This window comes from Babylonia areolata, chromosome 19 (genome assembly GCF_041734735.1).
Source record: "Babylonia areolata isolate BAREFJ2019XMU chromosome 19, ASM4173473v1, whole genome shotgun sequence".
Taxonomy (NCBI): domain Eukaryota; kingdom Metazoa; phylum Mollusca; class Gastropoda; order Neogastropoda; family Buccinidae; genus Babylonia; species Babylonia areolata.
The window spans coordinates 8,199,752-8,222,251 of NC_134894.1; the positions used below are offsets into that span (position 1 = coordinate 8,199,752).

The 22,500-nt window shown below is 42.7% G+C and overlaps 1 protein-coding gene across 1 annotated transcript in view; it reads right to left on the bottom strand.

Moving 5' to 3' along the window:
• The window catches only part of LOC143293423 (uncharacterized), a 216,608-nt gene that overhangs the window by 176,831 nt on the left and 17,277 nt on the right, over window positions 1-22,500 (bottom strand). The window contains exons 2-6 of the mRNA XM_076604273.1: window positions 13,278-13,394; window positions 4,706-4,935; window positions 2,625-2,763; window positions 1,856-2,085; window positions 675-767 (exon numbers count right to left, since the gene is read on the bottom strand). Of these exons, the coding sequence (XP_076460388.1) occupies window positions 675-767; window positions 1,856-2,085; window positions 2,625-2,763; window positions 4,706-4,935; window positions 13,278-13,394 (809 nt within the window). The remainder of the gene's footprint in view (window positions 1-674; window positions 768-1,855; window positions 2,086-2,624; window positions 2,764-4,705; window positions 4,936-13,277; window positions 13,395-22,500) is intronic.

A 22,500-nucleotide genomic window follows, 5' to 3' on the forward strand; every position in this document is an offset into this window, starting at 1 on the left:
ACTCCACGAGTACAAAATAATCTATCATGGAACGTACCGCAACCCAACACTGAAACGCAACACCATAACAAAGAAACCCATATAAATTATTTCATAGATAGATAAATGAATAAAGAGAAGAATACATTTATGCGCACGTATTCATGGATTGCTCTGTCCTTCTGTTTTTGTAGTTATTGTTGTTGGGTTTTTTTTTATGTGGTTTTCTTTCCTAGTTTTTTTTTTCTTCTCTCTTTCTTGAAAGAAAATCCATCTTTGTTTTAACCAAGTGTATAAAAACCACTAAACAATTGGTACGAACATACTTAACACCCCCTCCCCCCTTCCCCCCCATATATATATATATATATATATTAAAAAACAGACTATCATATTTTTTTAGTCGTTTCTATATCAACGACATAACAGATTACCATCATTATAATGTTGGTATCAGTAACATAACAGACTGACCATCATCCTTATCACTTCCAGATCAACAATTATACCAGACTGACCATTATACTTATCACTTCTAGAAAAAACAATAATTTATAAATAGACTGATTGTCATGCTTATCATCATTAGATCAACAATGTAACAGACTGACAATCGTCCTTATCACTTCACGATCAACAACATATCAGACTGATCATCATCCCTACTACTACCAGATCAACAAAGACAGACTGACCTGAATCTCAGGACGGTAGATGTTGCTCTTTTTGGCTTCCCCGTCAACTTCGCCACAGAGGGGTTGGTAGCAGGCCTCTATCTCGCAGTAGTACTGCAAACAACAGCGACATTAATAATGACAACAACTGACAAGAACAACAACACAAGAAGAAGAAGAAGAAGAAGAAGGAGAAGAAGAAGAACAACAACAAAAACAAAATTGATGAATTAGTTCTGCTTGGAAATTACGAAAATACTAATTCAAGTAGAAATAAAACCTTCATTATTTTTGTCATATCATTATGTGCCAAACATTTTGTTCATAAACGTAAATAACCTGTTTCAAACCAACAGGCCATCACCGAATTAGCTTAGTGTTCAATCCAGTCTATCTGTGTTCTTTTCGTTGTTGTGTTAACCCTTTCACCGCCAAGCTCGCATTTATGCACAGGCGTGGTAGAGGACCCATGTCACTGAAAGGTGACCATTCATGGATCTGTTATCCATGAACCTACTGCTCTTTATGTTCGGTGGTAGGATAGGCCATTGTTTCTATACATGGCAGGGGGAAATCCCCAGCTATTCTTAGCCACTGTCTTTTCTGTGTTTATACCACAAGGGAATTTTGTACTCTAAATTGACTGGCGGTGAAAGGGTTAAGCATGGAAATGCGCCGCTCTGCATGTGGTTCTATGTCAAACATTATGTTCCTGATCTCACCTATCGTGGTACGTACTGTGAGTTTAGGGTGTGTCTGTGTTAATGTTTCATAGCATTCGTGACTTCGATACAGCAAACTCATACACTTTTGAATGACATAAAGAAAAGATTTGTCAATCTGACAAATACATGTCTTGTTTCCTTTTTTCCTTCCAGAAAGTTTGATTCATTTAAGTTTTTGGGTGGTGGTGGTGGTGGTGGTGGTGGAGGAGATAAGCTTAATGTATGAAAATGTTATTAGTTAAATGGCCAAAAATATCATGACGAACGGCGTTAGGTGACAGTTCATCTCAATTATTATGCGTTCACATTCTTCCTTGTACGTAAACCTTCACCATGAAATGCCAACTACAGAAAAGAGAGGATAAGACAACAACAACAACAACAACAACAACAACAACACACACACACACACACACACACACACACACACACACACACACACACACACACAAGACACACCAAACACCACAAACACACCGTTTGCAGACTCATGAAATGGCTGGCGTTCACAGGGTAGGAAGACGAGGACAGTGTGTCTGGCAGCAGTTCAGAGGTGAGGTTCACGCCGTCCATGTACCAGCGGACCCGGTACTGGATGCCGAATGCCGGGTCGTTCTGCAGGCTGCACTGGAGCTCCATTTTCTCCAGGGACTGGTACGACAGGCTGACCACAGGAGGCTCAATGCCTTGTGGGACCAGGTCTTGGCCTTGAGGGGAGGGAGGGGGAAAAATATCATCAATATGTTAAACACGCGCGCGCGCACACACACACACACACGCACGCACGCATACACACGTACACACACACACACACACACACACACACACACATACTTTAACACATGCAATCCAGCACGCAGTCACACACACGTGCGCTTTGTTTCTGTTTCTGTGTCTGTGTCTGTGTCTGTCTCTTTCTTTCCTCTCTCTCGCACTCACGCACACACACGCACACACACGCACACACACACACACACACACACACACACACACACACACACACACACACACGCACGCACATTCACACTCACACACACACACACACTCACACACATACACGTACACACATACACAAACAGAAGACACACACACACACACACACACACACACACTCTCTCTCTCTCTCTCACCCCCCCCCCCACACCAGCCCCCCACCTCCCCCCACCACACACACACACTGTCGAGACCACCTAAAATAAGTGCCAACGATCACAGACAGGGATGAAGGAGACTTATTGTTGTTTACCCGCTTCACATCCGAGGAGCTCCATGCGGAAACATGGCTTGGTGGTGAAGTTAGCCACCTGGATTCGAACCCTACGGACGGTCACCTCTTCACCCAGGTCAAGCTGGTACACTCCATTGGTGTAGTTGGCCGTGAACACCTGGTTTAGGAATAATGATAATAATAATGATAATAATAATAATAATAATAATAATACTATAAGAAGAAAAAACAAGAACAAGAAGAAAAGAAGAAAAATAATAACAAGAACAAGAACAACAAGAAGAAAAGAAAGAATACAATTACCACCACCACCACCACCACCACCACCACTACTACTACTACTACTACTACGAGTGCTACGACTCATGATGATGATAATGATGATGATGAGGAGGAGGAGGAGGAGGAGAAGGAGGAAATAGTTCTATAGCTCACTCCTCCGGTCCAGTTTCTGAAACTCTATGAGCGTTATTTGGTTTCCTTTTCCGGACAACTGATATAATTATGCTTACTGTCAAAAAGTCGATGATAGATCTTAAACGCCTGTTTAGTCTAAAACTGTGAAAAAAGACGGAAAGCTAAACCAGGCAAAGGGGGTGCGGAGAGGTACTGAGCCAGACTGTTGCTCTTATGGAAAAGCAAGGGCCATTACAGGTTATTCAAAGCACTTCCCCTGTTCTTGCTACACATGTAAATAAGGGTTGCATGGAGAAGGAAGAAACTCAAAAACCTTTCCCTTAGGGGACTTTGTGCCTTTGTGCGATCTGAGCACATCACTCCTCTTTTGCAACATCTCCATTAGCTCCCTGTCTCACACAGAATAAAGTACAAGATCAGCACTCTATGTTATAAATGTATTCACAAATCTGCCCCTTCCTATCTTTGTGGCTGCCTTTACCGCTACACTCCATCTCGCTCTCTACGATCGGCTTCGGATCCACTATGTTTACGTATACCCAGCTTCAAACACTCCACTGTTGGACGCCGTTCTTTCTCTGTCTCTGGACCTTGCATTCGGAATGAACTTCCTCTTTCGCTTCGTCAGGTCTCCGCACTCAGCACTTTCAAGTCTGGCCTTAAAACCCACCTCTTCACAAGATAGCCTCCCTCCCCTGCCTCTTCCTTGTTTTCAGTTTCTTCTTCAGTTTTAGAGCTATGCATGCGTTTGAATGACTTGTGTGAAAGCGCTTTGATTTGTCTCTACACAAGATTCAGCGCTATATAAATACTATCATTATTATTATTATGTCTTCAGCTAAGAGAACCAAAAAACTGTCATACTTATTTGGTCTGACAGAGATGCACAGAACGAACGAACGAACGAACAAAATTTTATTTCAAGATGGTAATGGGATTAGCATAGTGTGCTAGTTTACATCCGGCCCTCTAGGCTGGAAAATTGACGAATAGATAAAGAGAGAGAGAGAGAGAGAGAGAGAGAGAGAGAGAGAGAGAGAGAGAGAGAGAGAGAGAGAGAGAGAGAGAGAGAGAGGGACAGAGACAGAGACAGAGACAGAGAGAACTTTGACACTTTAATGTCACTGGCCATGTGGGTCTTTATGACACGCGTGAATGCGTCAACATATTAGTTTCGTTGCATAACAAAACGCTAGAATCAACGAATGAATACTATGGTGAAAGCAAAATATTGAAACAAAACAAAATTGAGAAACTGAGAGCTAGAAAATGAGAGAGAGAGAGAGAGAGAGAGAGAGAGAGAGAGAGAGAGATAGAGAGAGAGAGAGATGGATGCTGATCATCATTCTGTTGTTTGCCCCAGGTCTGTGCGGTACATTTGATGAAAATGCAACGAACACGTACAGGGGCAGATAAAGAGAAAGATCTAAAAAAAGCAAAAACAAAAGCACACACACACACACACACACACACACACACACACACACACAAACAATAACAAAAAACAAACAAACAAACAAATCCGACGTAATATAGACAAAGACACAACAACAGTCCCGACTTGTAGTTAAGTAACTTATCCATCAGTCAACCCAGCCAACACGTACGAGACTCAACCCTCGTATCGGCATCCGCCACACCACACCACACCTCACCACAGATGACTCCCAACCCACACTCACCTTATCAGCCGTGCCGTACTGGGTAAGCAGTCCTGGCGGGGACTGCGCCAGCTCCAGGTGAAGGGAGAAAGCGTCCAGCGAGTATGGGTCCTCCCCCTCACCGAGCACTCCATCCTGGATCACCGGCTCTTGCAACACGAGCCCCGTCAGGTTATACGGCTGGTAGAATCGAACCTCGAACCACTGGCCCGCTTCTGCCACGGCCGGGCACCACGCGCCGGTCAGCTGGTCTGTTGAACAGCGAAATGGAGGGATTATAAGAAAGAAAGAAAAAAAATCTTATGAGCAGAATGCAGACAAGGACGCCAAAAAAAGTGTTATCAACTGAAAACCCGAAAAGAGAAAGATGGTATGTACCGAAATCTTAATAAGAGTTCAGTTATCTTTTTTTTTCTTTTTCTCCTTCTTTTTTCGATTCTATTTGTATTTATTTGTTTTACTATATCAGGGTTTTTTTGTTTTTTTTTTTTTTTTTGATAAATGATTAAAAGAGGCACGGATTTTATTTGTTTTTTTTGTTGTTGTTTGTTTCTGTTTTTATTTCATTATTACAGTGTCAGGTTCAATGTCAAAATGGGCGACAAAAAACAAGTGATCCATACATATCAACTCATAAAATTTGCTTAAGAAAAGAAGAAATAAAAGAGAGAGAGAGAGAGAAAAAAAAAGACGTTAAAAAAAAGAAAAAAAAAAAGATGCCTGGTGAACGCAAAAGAGTGACGTAACAACAAGAGTGAGGTGGGAAGGAGGAGGGAGGAGGGACGTGGAGGCGTTGGGATGGAAGGAATACAAAAGGGGAGGTAAGGAAGGGTAAGGCAACATCGTGGAAAGAGATCGGGTTTTATGACAGGGACACATCAAACCAAAAAAAACAAGAGAGGCAAGGCCTTCAAGACTCACTTGTGATACACTTAAAAAAAATCCAAGCTTTTTATGTATTGAGTATAATTTCAAAATGTATTGTTTAAGATGAGAAAGATCATTTTAAAGCAAATTAAGTCCCCTAGGATTAATTACAGAGTAATTTCCCTTTTTTTACTATCTGCACCAAAACGTTTGCAAAATTAAAAAAAAATTCCATGCTTATCAAAAGAAGTTCCTGTTTGAACAAAAAATGATAATAATGACTCCTCTTGTTGTTGTGTCAGAATAAGAGGTCAAAGTGCCAAGTTTAGAGAATACAAAAAATATAGATATAACAGTAAATGCAGTTTGCATACAATTTGGCTTCTTTTTTTATTTTTTGTGCCCATCCCAGAGGTGCAATATTGTTTTAAACAAGATGACTGGAAAGAACTGAATTTTTCTTATTTTTATGCCAAATTTCGTGTCAATTGACAAAGTATTTGCAGAGAAAATGTCAATGTTAAAGTTTACCACGGACACACACACACACGGACACACACACACACACACACACACACACACACACACACACACACACACACACACACACACAGACAACCGAACACCGGGTTAAAACATAGACTCACTTTGTTTACACAAGTGAGTCAAAAAACCTAGCTTCGGAATGAGACATCTAACCGGGTATTACGTGCGTAAAGCAACAAGGCCGAAGAAATTCATGTCACTGATATCCATGTCGTGCGTGGGGGGGTGGGGGGGACGCCTTGTGGTATGTGTCTAATTCTTCTTCTTTCTTTCATTCTTTTATCTTATCATTACTTTTTTTTAATTTTTTATCTCTCTTTCTTTTTGTGTTCCCTGCGTCTTCTTTGATTGCCCAATCCTTTTCTTTCCGAACTTTTTTTTTTTGCGGGTAAAACCCACAAGAAGACAGGCATAACTACTTAAGAGTGCATGCCATTATCCGCGAATAATGCAGGTTTGCGCGAGGTCGTGTGTTTCGCACTGCGTGACGCAGGTTCACTGGTGCGCACAAGACACACGATCTCACACTCTCTCTCTCTCTCTCTCTCTCTCTCTACATGTGCGCACGCGTGCACGCACACACGCACTCACAGCAGTGACGAATCAGTGTACTTTGCACGGGTTTTTGTTGTTGTTGTTGTTGTTGTTTTTCTACACGTTTAAACCTTACACCTCACTCATAGACAATGTCAACATGCCTTTTGAAGACCCCAGGAGGTAGGTTTGATCCACTGAGCAAAACAAGGCATGGTGAATTGATTTGACATGCCAACAAACGTACGATGTAGTCTTTACCGGGCTTTGTCCTCAAGATAAGAACCAGTGTCAGTTGTAACACTTAGCAAAAAAAAAAAAAACAAACAAAAAAAACTGTCTGGTTAAAACTTGGGGCGTCTTGTCGTTTGGTTGTCACCAGTAGCTTTGGTTTGGCCCGTCAACTTACGCTGACGTTTGGGAAGAAAAGGTACACAGCCATTATTCAGATGGCGTTTCAGAATATTTCATTTGACAGAATAAGGTGTCAGTGTGTTTATCTAAAGGTGCCCCTTTTGATCATTATTATTATAACTTATTTTTTAGGGGGGCGGGGTTGGGGTTGGGGTTGGGGGAGGGGGTCGGGTTGGGGGCGGGCGGGTGGGTGGAGGGGAGGGGTTTGTAGGTAGTCAGTCATTTTTCAGCTGAGAACGTGTCAACCTCAGACTGGTATGAGGACACAACACCTGGTTAACTAGTAAGGACTGTAAAAAAAAAAAAAAACCACTTGTCTCTTCTCATGAACTAGTTTTCAGTCGTAACTGTGGCTTTAACCAATCAGCTTAGGCTCACGTTTTAGTTTAGGATGGAAGGACCGGACCTTATTCGGGCTATTGTCATGAAGCATTTTGGATAGGAAAAACAAATCAAACTGCACGCAGGAAAAAAAAGACAAAAAAATGGGTGGCCATGTAGTGTAGCGACGCGCTCTCCCTGGGGAGAGCAGCCCGAATTTCATATAGAGAAATCTGTTGTGATAAAAAGAAATACAAAATACAAATACAAATACATTTTGAAAGACGATGCTGGGTTTGTTTGTTTGTTTTTTTAATGATTTAGTACAGTGTTAAATGTGATTTGTTTATAATTACCGAAAGTCGAGTTGTTGTTTTCTATGTGGTCGGTAATCTTCAAATTTAGTTCCAACTGAGATATCACATTTACCCCCACATAAGGACAGATCAAGACTGTAGCAAACGCGTCCCTGCATGTCCCTCAGCGCTATACTATGCTGTGAACTGTGTCACTGAATTCCTACGTGTCATGTATGTGGACACAGTCTCTATGTGAGCCCCCCGTTGTCTTTTTGCCATGGCCATCTGTGTGTCAACAGATAACGCTGCCGTCACCATGGTAGTTTGAGTGCAACTGGTGAAAAAAAAATTATTTGCTTTGTCTACACCTGCGTTTGTACTCGGTTCAAAACATATAAGAACGTATACGTTGTTCCTGCTCTTTTTGTCATCACATCCTTTTTTTTCCCTTCCCTTTATTAGGTAAAGAAGAGCATATTTTCAGCCGTTCCGTTACTAAATATATGAATTTGAATGAAAAAAAGAAAAAAAGAAGGAAAAAAAAAAGAATAATGAACGGATGAAGGAGCAAATGAACAAACAAATGTAATTTGAAATTAAACGAAATTAGCAAATTGAAATGCAACAGGCGTTTTGAATTTCATACTTTGATAAGTATCTGTCTGTCCGTCTCTCTCAGTTAAACTAGAACAACGAACTTATATATATATATATATATATATATATATATCGTTTCCTGGAATATGTGAAAGCAACGTATAGTGCAATATTGTTCCAGCATTCAGCATCGCTGGACTGAAAATTCTTTCTGGCACGCAATGCACCGGTTTCCGCTGCTGCCGGGAATGTAATGTTTAATTAATTAAATAATTCTTTTTTCTTTTTTCTTTTTTCAAAACTAAATCTCATATTTTGATATATCTTATTCTATTTATCCATTTCATTTTTTTTTTCTACAGTGAAGCTCCCCCACCATTTTCATACTCTTGACTTAAACATAACGTTCTGCGTACGCACCTGTCATGACTGGGTACTTTATCCCTTTCATCAAACGTTTCCAGTCAACTCTATTCCCTCCCTTTAATTTATAGTGCTTGCCTAGTTTCTAACCATTCCTGTGCAAAACGAACAAACGACACCCTGGCGGGATTCAGGCTTTCTCAGGACATCTCTGTTCATATGCCAGAACAGTTCCCCTCCCCCCCCCCCTCCCGACAATCCTTATTCTTTCACCAATACTTCCCCGTACCCCTTCTTCTTCTCCCCCCCCCCCCCCACCCCACCCACCAAAGTCTGAATAGATATCTATACATGCCTGCCCCCGATGCCTCTGACTGCCTTTTCACTGTGACAACTCTTCACACTGAACTACTATGACTGATCTCCAACTTTTCCTTCCTTCTGCCGAGCACGTACAATCAGCTGGGCAATAAGCGACGAAAGATTATTAAAAAAAAAAAAAGAAAAGAAAAGAAAAAAAAGGAAAGAATAATAATAATAATAATAATAATAATAATACTGCAACAGGTGGCTAACGCGTTGGACTTTCAATCTGAGGGTCCCGGGTTCGAATCTCGGTGGCGCCTGGTGGGTAAAGGGTGGAGATTTTTCCGATCTCCCAGGTCAACATATGTGCAGACCTGCTAGTGCCTGAACCCCCTTCGTGTCTATACGCACGCAGAAGATCAAATACGCACGTTAAAGATCCTGTAATCCATGTCAGCGTTCGGTGGGTTATGGAAACAAGAACATACCCAGCATGCACACCCCCGAAAACGGAGTATGGCTGCCTGCATGGCGGGGTAAATAAACAAAAAGGTCATGCACGTAAAATGTTAAATGTTACATGTTTGTCTGAGTGTGTAGTTGTGCGTGCCTGAAATTTGATTGAATGACACAGGAAACGAATGATGAGCGCCCAATGGCAGCCGTCAGTCAGCTCTACCCAGGTAGGCAGCCTGTTGTGTAAATGACTCCGTGTGTGTAAAGCGCTTAGAGCTTGGTCTCCGACCGAGGATAGGCGCTATATAAGTATCCGTATCCATCCATCCATAATAATAATAATAAAAGGCCGTATTCAGACCGAGACCTGTGTTGAACAAGTTCTCACAAGACTGGTCACTATGAAAGATCCGTGACTATTAAGAAGGATGCTAAATAGGCCTTTTGAAATATTTTTCATACATGTTTTTTTTAGTTCATGACCAAGAGGGAGCGGGGGAGGGATGAATGGCGGGAGACTGGGGGAGAGTGAAAAGGGGTGGGGGTGGGGGGGGGGGGGGGGGAAGAAAGGGAGAGAAAGAGGGCCAATATCCACATAATTATCTTCTCCTGTGTTCTTTCCATTCATTTCGTTCCAAAGACAGAAAAGTCGTAAATTTGTTTAAATAACATTGTAATATAACCATACTCTACATTTCTTCCTCTCTCAACAGACGTAAAGAAAGGCCTGTTGAAGAGCGGAAGCGAAGAAATGTAGATTATGAATTACAATGTTTATAACCAATTTTTACAACTTTTTCCGTCTTAAAACGGAAAAGGACAGGGGGGGAAATGGATATTGCCAGAAAGAAAATGGGGAAAGAGAAAGACACAACAGACAAGAAGTCTTAAGAAAAAAAGAAAGAAAAGAAATAGAAAATGAAAGCAGGAAAAATTGTTTTCCAAAAGTATAACACAGTCAAAAACAAAGAAAAGTTAAAGGGACGTAGAGTGGTCCAGAGAAATGGGTGAAAGCGTGTGTGTGTGTATGTGTGAATGTGTGTGTGTGTGTGTGTGTGTGTGTGTGTGCAAGTTGGCAGTATTATGAAGATAATGATTACAAACATTATAATTATGTTGATGATTCTTCTTACTATTATTATCATCATTATTGTTAGCATATATTAAACAAGAGAAGCAAGGCCTTCAAGACTCACTTGTGACAAATTAAGTCCCCTTGCATTAATTACAGAGTAATTTCCCTTTTTTTTTACTATCTGTACCAAAAACGTTTGCAAAATAAATAAAAAATGCCATGCTTAGCAAATGAAGTTCCCGTTTGAACAAAAAATGATAATAATGACTGCTCTTGTTGTTGTGTCAGAATATGAGATCAAAGTCCCAAGTTTAGAGAATACAAAAAATATAAATATAACAGTAAATGCAGTTTGCATATAATTAGGCTTCTTTTTTAATTTTTTTTTTGTGCCCATCCCAGAGGTGCAATATTGTTTTAAACAAGATGACTGGAAAGAACTGAATTTTTCCTATTTTTATGCCTAATTTGGTGTCAACTGACAAAGTATTTGCAGAGAAAATGTCAATGTTAAAGTTTACCACGGACACACACACACACACACACACACAGACAACCGAACACCGGGTTAAAACATAGGCTCACTTTGTTTACACAAGTGAGTCAAAAATCCTGTCCCCACTCAGTTTGTTCATGAGTGGTAGTCTGTTTACGCCATGCAGTGAAAATACTGCAACAGGTGTCTGACACGGTAGTCACGCAAGGCTATTAAGGGGATATGACCAGGAGAAGACTTTCAAGCGCTGTCTTAACAGAACCGGTGTCATGTTCGGTGAGATGGATTAGTTCAGTGGGTAACCGTCGCCTGCTAAATTCTGCACCCGCACAAAACAACCTGTATCCTTTTACAGTTTCACCATGGTATCATACCCTCCTGTCTCCTTAATTCTCTCCCACTGACGTCCACGTATAAGATCAACAGAGGCTGAAGCACACTCACGCACGCGAAGTCACTTCAGGACTGTTCTTTTAGTGTAAGTTCACTGAATTATTGTTCTTTAAAAAAAAAATTAAAATAAAAAATAAAAGAATCAAATACTAAAAGAATGAAAAGGCTGTTGGGGGGAAAATGAATGCTGGTCGCTTATAGCAGGACACGAAAGTCACGGTTTTCAGGTCCAGTTTAAGCCTGCATTTCCTTACAGCACATCTGGAAAATAAGGACAACTACGTTGACAGATACTGTGCCAGGGGTAACGCTTCTTTGATGAATTTATCAACAACACAGTAACACAAAAAAAGGTTGCAAAAACGTGAACGAAATAAATAAGAGAAGAAAACAGAAGAAAAATAAATGATAAGCGCAAAAATTCAGTTCTGAACACTCTGCACAAAAGAAGGTGTCCTTGCTCTTCGCTTTGCATCAAACTTCACATGACGAAATCTTCCTCGGATATATATATATATATATATATATATATATATATATATATATATATATATATGCACACACACACACACACACACACACATATATATATATATATATATATATATATGTGTGTGTGTGTGTGTGTGTGTGTGTGTGTGTGACACAATATTCAAACCAGGTGCCCGTATATATATCTTTTTGTCTTCAGAATTTTAAGAGGTACGAAAATTCTCGTGCATGGGTAGGCTTTTAAAAGCACACACACACGCACACACACACACACACACACACACACACACACACAGAGACTCTGAGACGTGTGATCGTACAGGGACCTTGGAGCCTTTCGAGGCCAGCAGGTATTATATGGTGGACAGGACGAGACCCCGAAGGTCTGCCTGAAGAGAAAGACTGGGAACATGGACAGTTTCCTGTTGAGTGTGACCTGGGGAAAAAAAACAACCCAACAAACAAACAAACAAGACCTGTCGCTGTCAATTTTATCCCGTCAGTAAAACTGGTGGCGTCTTCTGAGCCTGAGAGCGTTGAACGATAAGGAGGACAGGGTACGTGGATGATGCGGTTCAACTCCTCTCCCTCCTCGGTGGAACAACGAAACCTCCACAAAAACACTAACACCCCCCAGCACTAAAAATACTTGACATCAAGGACGGAAGCCATCCGGTCGTTAAATTTAACTCTACGGGTACCTGGTCATTGATATATATATATATATATATATATTCTATTTTTAGCTCAGTGGTACCTGGTATGTTGTATGTTGTGTTTAGTTTCTGCTGGCCTGCAGGGTGAGGGGGGTGCATGTAGGGGGGTGGGGGGGGGGGGGGAGAGTAAGGGTAGGGTGTAGTGTAGTGACATGAACTGTCAAGTGGTGTTATATAGCCAAAGAGGGATAACTATCCATGTACGTGGAGATAGGAGGGCACCTGTGTGACTAACACAACCCTGATATCACTGCAACAAGACGGCTACCCGAGGTGGTGGCTCATGATTCAATAATGCTTTGTTTTTTTGGTGATGGTTTGTTTGTTTGGTAGCAGTTTCTTTTTGTGCTGTTCCCAATTCACAATAATTATTTGTTCTCTCTGTTCTCCTTGTCCTCTTTATCTTTGCCGTTTCTTCTTTTTGGGGTAAGATATCATCTTTATGTCTACATGTTGTTTTATATTCAGTTAAGCTGGCGCTTACTTTTAATTAATATATTCCAATTTCCGAAATTACTGCCATTGTCTGCTGCACACACATGCACACATGCGCACACACGTGTGTGTGTGTGTATGTATGTATGTACATTGCTATGGCATGAGAGATAGTCAGTATGTGTGTGTGTGTGTGTGTGTGTGTGTGTGTGTGTGTGCGCGTGCGTGCGTGTGTAAGATTGTCGGTGTGTGCATGTGAGTGTGTATAAAATAAAAAAAATACCTGAACAGCAGTTGAACCGAACGTAGTTCAGCTGCAGTCCCTCAGCGATGGAAGAGGCCAGCAGTTGAGCTTTGGTGATCGTGTCATCCTCCAGACCCAGGGCAGAGGCATTGCAAGCTGAAGCACACACACACAGACCCGAACCGATTGTGGTGATGCAAATACGAGAACAGCAACTGCATTATCATCATCAACAACATCATCATCATCATCAACATCAACATCATCATCATCATGAACAACATCATCATCATCATCAACAACAACGTCGTCGTCATCATAAGCATCATCATCATCATCATCATCATCAACAGCAGCAGCAGCTGCAGCAGCAGCAAAAAAGAACGGAAGAAGAATGTGGAAGAGGAGGACGAATGAATGAACTAACAACACCAGTATGGGAACGACGAGAAAAACAACAACAACAATGACAATACGAATCAGATAATGATAAAAAACAAAAAAAACAACCACCAAACAAACAAAGAATAAGTGAGGAGGAAGAGGAGGAGGAGGAGGAAAGAGTTAGGTGGAAGAAGACAAACACACAGGGGAGAATGAGAAGGAGGAAAAAGGAGGGGCGGAGGGTGGGGGTGGACGCGGGGTGGGGTGGGGGTCGGGGGGGCAATAATAAGAAAACTTCAGTGCACTTACACGAGGAACAGCTTTTCCCTAAATTTGAAAGCCTTGTGTAAGGAAAGTGACAGTTTACCCCATTATGTCGTTAGGATGACATCTGCACAATCGGTTAAAAAAAAAAAAAAAGAAAAAAAAAGAAAGAGTACGGTTTGCGATAATATACACGTAAATAAATCTCCCCTCCCGACCCCCCCCCCCCCCCCCCCCCCCCCGACCCCGCCCCACCCACACCACACACACAGAGAGAGAGAGAGAGAGAGAGAGAGAGCAGTTCAACGCAGCTAAAGTCAACGGCAGAGAGATATTCCTCCTTGATCCTGTTCATTCTACAATACGTCCCCATTCAATGAAACATTCACCCCACAACCTTTCAGTTTGTCATACCCGATCCCAACACTACCCGCAAACCCACAACCACCACCCGGGGTGGTGGCATTCATGATTATTTGAGGGCTGGATGTTAAAAAAAGCAGCTGTGCTTACTCCACTACCCTCGTGAAATAAAAATTCGTTGGTTCCATTTTTCTTCTCAGCGGGGTCATCAAAACCGGAATTTGCAGCGAAGAAAAGGCGTATCCATAAAATAAATAAATAGAATAAAATAAAGACCCTGTTTTGTGTATTGGGCTGTATAGTTGCCTTCCGTCTCACCCTGTCATTTCCTTGGCCATGTGGGTTCGTTGAGATAATATATACGGTACGGACAACAGTAGTTCTACTGCCTGCCCTCAAATTCCATGACTGAGATTATTTTCCTCTTCCAGTTTTGTTGTTGTTGGTGGTGTTTGTGTTTGTGTTTGTTTTGTTTGTTTCAGCAGAGACTGCGCGCATGGAGATACAACAAAGAGTTATGTTAATTATTGAGATGGTCACGTTCATAGCCTTTTTATTTTCTTCTTCTATTTCTTCCACAGCCACTACTAGATTGTTTTCGCCCAATCCTTTTCTTGCTTGCCATTAGGTCTTGTTCCACAACATCAGCAGCCCCCCCCCCCCCCATCCCCCGCTATCCCCTCCCCCTCCCCACACGACACAACTAACTCACAATCTACAATTCTACATATATGTGTGAAAACGTTTGTGTGTAGTGTGTGTGTGTGTGTGTGTGTGTGTGTGTGTGTGTGTGTGTGTGTGTGTGTGTGTGTGATATAGTATGTGTGAAAACGTGTGTGTGTGTTTGTGTGTATGTGCGCGCGCGCGCGTGCGTGCGTGCGTGCATAAATATATAGCCGAGCTAGTGTGTAGTACGAAGTAAACAACGCAAAACGTGACATTCTCAAACAGGAATACTTATGGTCTCACCTTCGAGTCAAGAGGGACAAAATGAAAAGGAAAAACAAAACAAACCAAAAAAAAAACAACCGCTCGTTACACCAAATGGCTGTCACACACAACGTGATGCGCCTTCGATATGAGCTCGACGGTTGTGTAATTGTTCATAAAGTTTCAGTTTCAGTAGCTCAAGGAGGCGTCACTGCGTTCGGAGAAATCCATATACGCTACACCACATCTGCCAACGCGCTTAGTCAGGCCTTGAGAAAAAAAAACCCATAAAAAAGAACTGCTACTACTACTACTAATAATATGTATAAGGTGCAAAAACTTGATGAAGTCAACTATAAGCGTACAAAAAAAAAAAAAGAAAAAAAAAGAAAAAGAAAAAAAAGTAAATAAATAGATAATAATAATATAATAAAAAGTAATAATAAAATAAATAGATAAATAAATTTAAAAAAAAAGACAACAATGACAAATAAGCAAATAAATGTAAAAAAAAGCAAAAAAAAAAAAAAAAAAAAAAAAAAGCAGACACACATTCACACATACACACACATATGCATAACAGATATACACCAAACATGCAGTTTCACAGATATGAAAGCACATTGTGCATAAAACGTCCTGCTTAGTCACAGCGCCGTCAGGATAACCCCTTTCAAGTTTTCTCACCAGATCTTATTATAGAGTGTGTGGATTCTTGTGTATAACAAACATGTACATACAGACGTTCAGACAGGCAGACAGAAGAAGAATTATGCACTTACTTATGGGACCTCGATATATATTTTTTTTCTCGCGTAAATTCGTCATCATAATTAGTATTTTATTTACTCTTTGTAATTCTTTACTGCCCCATCACCCGCGCCGTTTCAGTGGCAATACTATGCCACACCGCTCATACCTAACCCCTTCATACATAGGCACACCTAGGTTCGACTGTTTTAATCCCGGCTAGAAATACACAGCGAGCTATCCGGATGTTAGGTCGCCAGAGGGCCACACGCCAGAGTAGACACTGTACTGCTAGTGGGTCACTTCGGCGGTGTTCAGAAGTGCCTGTTATCATTCAATGTATGCAGGGCATCGTTTACAAAAAAAAACTACCGACGACGATAATTGCTTAGTCGCTGAGTTAGCTCAGTCCCCCCCCCCCCCCCCCCCCCCCCCCCCAATACCCTGCTCGTCAAGTATAGAAGGGAACTATTGTATTGTATTGTATTTCTCTTTTTGTCACAACAGATTTCTCTGTGTGAAATTCGGGCTGCTCTCCCCAGCGAGAGCGCGTCGCTACGCTATAGCGCCACCCATTTTTTCTTCTTCTTTTTTTTCTTTTCTTTTTTTTGTGTGTATTTTTTCCTGCGTGCAGTTTTATTTGTTTTTCCTATCGAATTGGATTTTTCTACAGAATTTTGCCAGGAACAACCCTTTTGTTGCCGTGGGTTCTTTTACGTGCGCTAAGTGCATGCTGCACACGGGACCTCGGTTTATCGTCTCATCCGAATGACTAGCGTCCAGACCACCACTCAAGGTCTAGTGGAGGGGGAGAAAATATTGGCGACTGAGCCGTGATTCCAACCAGCGTGCTCAGATTCTCTCGCTTCCTAGGCGGACGCGTTGCCTCTGGGCCATCACTCCACAGAGAGAGAAACCCAGCTACTCGTGATTTCAGGCAAACACCAGAGACTGTTTTGTTATCTGTGTATACTTACACCCTGTGCACAAACCACCTCAGCACTGCACGTGGAAACTGATCAGGCTTTTCTCACGTTGACTAAATAGAGGGTGGGTGAGTTTCCTCATGGATTATATATCTCCATAGGACCTCAAACAAAGCAAAAGAAAAAAAAAAGAAACATCTTTTTTATTCACACACACACACACACACACACACACACACACACACACACACAGGGAGAGAGAGAGAGAGAGAGAGAGAGAGAGAGAGAGAGAGAGACAGACAGACAGACAGACAGACAGACAGACAGAGAAACTTGAACCTTCTTTACCCACCTTGCTCCATATTTTTCGGCATCGTGTAGCGCAGTAGAGCCGGATTGATTCCCCCCCTTTGCTTCCTTAAAATTCCTTTACACCCTTCTCCCTCCAGCCCCGCCCCTCCCCTGACACCCCTTGCCCCCCTCCCCCTCCCTCCAGCCCCGTCCCTCCCCTGACACCCCTTGCCCCTCCCCCTCCCTCCTCCAGCTTAGGTCTCTTCACCTCTCTGCAATCCGGGAACAGTGGAAGGTACACCCACATTAAAATTTTGTCTTTCCGTTTTCCCTTTGTTTCAGCCCCCATTCCTATGTGGGCAATTATTTAAGATTTCGGCAATTATTTAAGATTTCTTGGTTTCAACAACGTGTGTGTGTGTGTGTGTGTGTGTGTGTGTGTGTGTGTGTGTGTTCTCTTCTGTGCAGACATTTTGTTTCTTCGTGTTTCGGTATTTGTGGGCGGGTGGCATTGAAAAAAACACACAGCCAAATTACGTGCGGACAATTTTACGCGCCCGATATAAAGTATCAACGTACATTTTCATTCCACTAAGTCGGTTGAAGAAAGAGTAAACAGCATTACTGAGGCCAGCACTTTGCCACACATAAGACTTTGTTGTTATTATTTATTTATTATTATTATTATATTATTATCATTACTACTACCTTTTTTATATCATAATTATTATTTATTTATTTATGTAAGCTTATCTATTATTTATTCACCTTTTTTCTTTTTTCTTTTTTTCTCAAGGCCTGACTAAGCGCGTTAGGTTACGCTGCTGGTCAGGCATCTGCTTGGCAGATGTGGTGTAGCGTATATGGATTTGTCCGAACGCAGTGACGCCTCCTTGAACTACTGAAAACTGAAACTGAAACTGTGGGACTTCCCCACCCCATTGTCCCCCGCTTCCACCCTACCCCCATCTTTCAAACTCATTCAACGTATACATTTTTTACATCAACACGCACACACGATATTTAAGCTCCCCACGTCCGTCCCAGTCTTTTCTATCGTCAGATAATCCTGGAGCGTACCCCCCCCCTCTCCCCTCCCCATAACTTTCCTTTTCTACTCTGTCCCTTCACCTGAGGAGGAAGGTGGCAAAATGGTTAAGACGCTCAGCTGCCAATAATTATAAAGAGTCCGTGAGAATGTGAGATCGAACAACTCTCTATTTGTATTTGTATTTCTTTTTATCACAACAGATTTCTCTGTGTGAAATTCGGGCTGCTCTCCCCAGGGAGAACGCGTCGCTATACTACAGCGCCACCCATTTTTTTAATATTTTTTTCTGCGTGCAGTTTTATTTGTTTTTCCTATCGAAGTGGATTTTTTCTCTCTAACCCTTTCTCCAAAAGTTTGACTGGAAAGTCAAACTGAGCGTAACTAGTGATTCGGATGAGACGACAAACCGAGGTCCCATGTTCAGCACGCACTTGGCGCACTGAAAAAGAACCCATCATGGCAACCAGAATGTTGCATGTCCTCTGGCAAAATTCTGTCGAAGAAATCCACTCTGATAGGTACACACAAAAAAACATGAGAATGCAAGCACTCAAGGCCTGACTAAGCGGGTTGGGTTATGCTGCTGGTCAGACATCTTCCTATATAGCCGATATGGTGTCGCGTATATGGATTAGTCGAAACTCAATGACGCCTCGTTGAGAAATTGAAACTGAAAATTGAAAAACCTGCTTCAGCGCCCACCCCCTACTGCTGAGATATGAGAAGGCGGGAGGGGACGGGGAGAGGGCGGGGGTGTTAGGGGAAGGTGGGGAGGAAGCTCCCACACGTTCGCACTGTTGTTTACCGGAGCTTTGTTCTTTTCTTTGACGTCATGTGAGAGTTCGGGGGAGGGGTGGGGAGGTGGTTGAGAGTGGGGAGAGGGTGAGCGAACTGGGTGAGGCGGGGGCTTACTTATTTGTTAGCCTGGGATTTATAACTTCGTGTGTGTCAGCCGATAATCTGGTATTGTCGTAAAACAGAAACGGCAGTTTCAATTAATATCCCTTCATATGATAACCCAGGAAGGCGCTGCACGAAAACTTTACATTCGCTTTCGGGCGTTTCCCGTACTTAATATTAAGTAACTGACATACTGAATTGAAAAGAAAAAAAAAGTTAACACACACACACACACACACAAACACACACACACACACACACACACACACACACACACACAAAGAAGAGAAAGGGCGAGAGGGGTGGGGTAGAGAAAGATGACCTGAAATCATGGTTGTTTCAGCTGACACGTGAGAAGCTTGTGACGCAAATGCATGATTATCCACCCAGACTACGTTTCACATGCCCACGCGATGAAGCGTGCAAAGAAGGGAATTAACACACACTCCAGTGACTCGGGTGGATGTGTGCTCTCGACGTGCAGCGCTCCGTTGCGACATGTTATCCGGGTACATTGTCTCTCGCCGTCAACTGGAACGGGGACAGTCGTCCCCAGATACCAAACTGTGCGTAGGTGGCATAGTAATTCTCCTCCTCACCTCTCCCACACCCACCCCGTTCACTTGTCCTGTACAGAAAGGGCGCGGGATCATGCAACGTTTCAGGACACAGCGAGGACCCCCCTCGGGCCGCCAGCCACTACTCACACGTACCACCCGAGCAAAGCCAGGGCGTGGCGCGGATCCCTCTTGGACCGCAAACCCGGACATCCCCACCACGCCAACGTCCAGGACACAGCGAAGACCCCACCTTCTCCTCGGACCGCCAGCCAGGACAACACGCCTACACAGGACAACAGGACCGACGCCTCGACCACACCACCCTTCACGGAAATGACCACAGCCACGAACAACTTGATTTAAAGTGCGAAATGCCTACAGGTCGTGAAACTCACCACTACTGCAGCGTTTCTTTTGAAAGACCACAGCCAAGAACAACTTGATTTAAAGGGCGAAATGCCTACAGGTCGTGAAACTCACCACTACTTCAGCGTTTCTTTGAAAGACCACAGCCAAGAACAACTTGACTTTAAGGACGAAATGCCTACAGGTCGTGAAACTCACCACTACTTCAGCGTTTCTTTTGAAAGACCACAGCCACGAACAACTTGACTTTAAGGACGAAATGCCTACAGGTCGTGAAACTCACCACTACTGCAGCGTTTATTTGAAAGTCCACAGCCAAGAAAAACTTGACTTTAAGGACGAAATGCCTACAGGTCATGAAACTCACCACTACTTCAGCGTTTATTTGAAAGTCCACAGCCAAGAACAACTTGACTTTAAGGACGAAATGCCTACAGGTCGTGAAACTCACCACTACTGCAGCGTTTCTTTGAAAGTCCACAGCCAAGAACAACTTGACTTTAAGGACGAAATGCCTACAGGTCGTGAAACTCACCACTACTGCAGCGTTTCTTTGAAAGTCCACAGCCACGAACAACTTGACTTTAAGGATAAAATGCCTACAAGTCGTGAAACTCACCACTACTGCAGCGTTTCTTTGAAAGTCCACAGCCACGAACAACTTGACTTTAAGGACGAAATGCCTACAGGTCGTGAAACTCACCACTACTGCAGCGTTTCTTTGAAAGTCCACAGCCAAGAACAACTTGACTTTAAGGATAAAATGCCTACAAGTCGTGAAACTCACCACTACTGCAGCGTTTATTTGAAAGTCCACAGCCACGAACAACTTGACTTTAAGGACGAAATGCCTACAGGTCGTGAAACTCACCACTACTGCAGCGTTTCTTTGAAAGACCACAGCCAAGAACAACTTGACTTTAAGGACGAAATGCCTACAGGTCGTGAAACTCACCACTACTTCAGCGTTTCTTTGAAAGACCACAGCCAAGAACAACTTGACTTTAAGGACGAAATGCCTACAGGTCGTGAAACTCACCACTACTGCAGCGTTTCTTTTGAAAGACCACAGCCACGAACAACTTGACCAAACGGGCAGATCGCCATCAGGTCGTTTAACTCACCACTGCTGCAGCGTTTCTTTTGAAAGACCACAGCCACGAACAACTTGACCAAACGGGCAGATCGCCATCAGGTCGTGAAACTCACCACTACTGCAGCGTTTCTTTGAAAGACCACAGCCACGAACAACTTGACCAAACGGGCAGATCGCCATCAGGTCGTTTAACTCACCACTGCTGCAGCGTTTCGTTGCGATGTTTTATCCGGGAATTATAATTATTTTCTCATCGTCAAAAGAACTGACAATGATAGTCCAGATGGGTATCTGTCTTTACTTAAAGTCAAGTTGTGTGAAAGTGGTCATCATCTACCACCACCTTCTCCCTTCCTATCTTCCGTGTATAAGACTGGCTTTGCACGTCTGTCTGTCTGTCTGTTTGATTGTCATCACCGACTGAGCTTCAAACTCACATTATATTTCTAAACATTCAAGCTTAAAACATTGCCGACTAACCAGTATCGAAGTCTTTTCGGTATACAGACAAAATCTAACTGACTGCAGACTCTTATTTGTTTTGTGGAATGACAGCGCAGCAAATCAGAAATTCAGAAAAATCGTAGCGGATGTGTGTTCAAAGACCTGGTTGCAACCATCAAGCTCACATTCCACGCCCTTTGATGTGTGCAAGGTTGTTAGGTGATATAGAAAATGTTCCGTTTGTTCATTCACAACATTAATTACAGCTGACGGTATGGTATGAAGTGGTACAATGGATATTATCTTGTGTCAGTTTCAGTTTCTAAAGGGAGTGTCACAGCGTTCGGACACATCCATGTACGCTACACTACAGATGCCTGAGCAGCAGAACAGTACAACGCGCTTTAGTCAGGCCCAGAGTGCATGCGTATAATATGTGTACACCTGTTAGAGTGGATTTCTTTTAAAGAATTCTGCGAAAAGGCAACGTTTGTATTGCTGTGGGTTATATTTCAGCGTGCCAAATGCGTGGCGCACACGGGACCTTGGTTTATCGTCTCATCCGAATGACTAGGCGCTCAGTTTGACTTTCCAGTCAAACTTGGGAGAAAGCGCGAAAGCGGGAATCAAACCCGGACCCTCACGTTGGGAGAATAGCGTCTTTACCATGCTGCCACCTTCCTCCCTGGGGACAAAACATCAAAAACGTGATCGACTTTGGAATCAGGATTTAACAAGGGCAGTGCTCCATTCAGCCATGTGGCCACATGTCCATGGTGTGTGTGTGTGTGTGTGTGTGTGTGTGTGTGTGTGTGTGTGTGTGTGTGTGTGTGCGTGCGTGTGTGTGTATGTGTGTATGTGTGTGTGTGTGTGTGCGTGCATGCGTGCGTGTGTGTGTGCGTGTGCGTGTGCGTGAAAATCATCGTTAAAAAGAGCA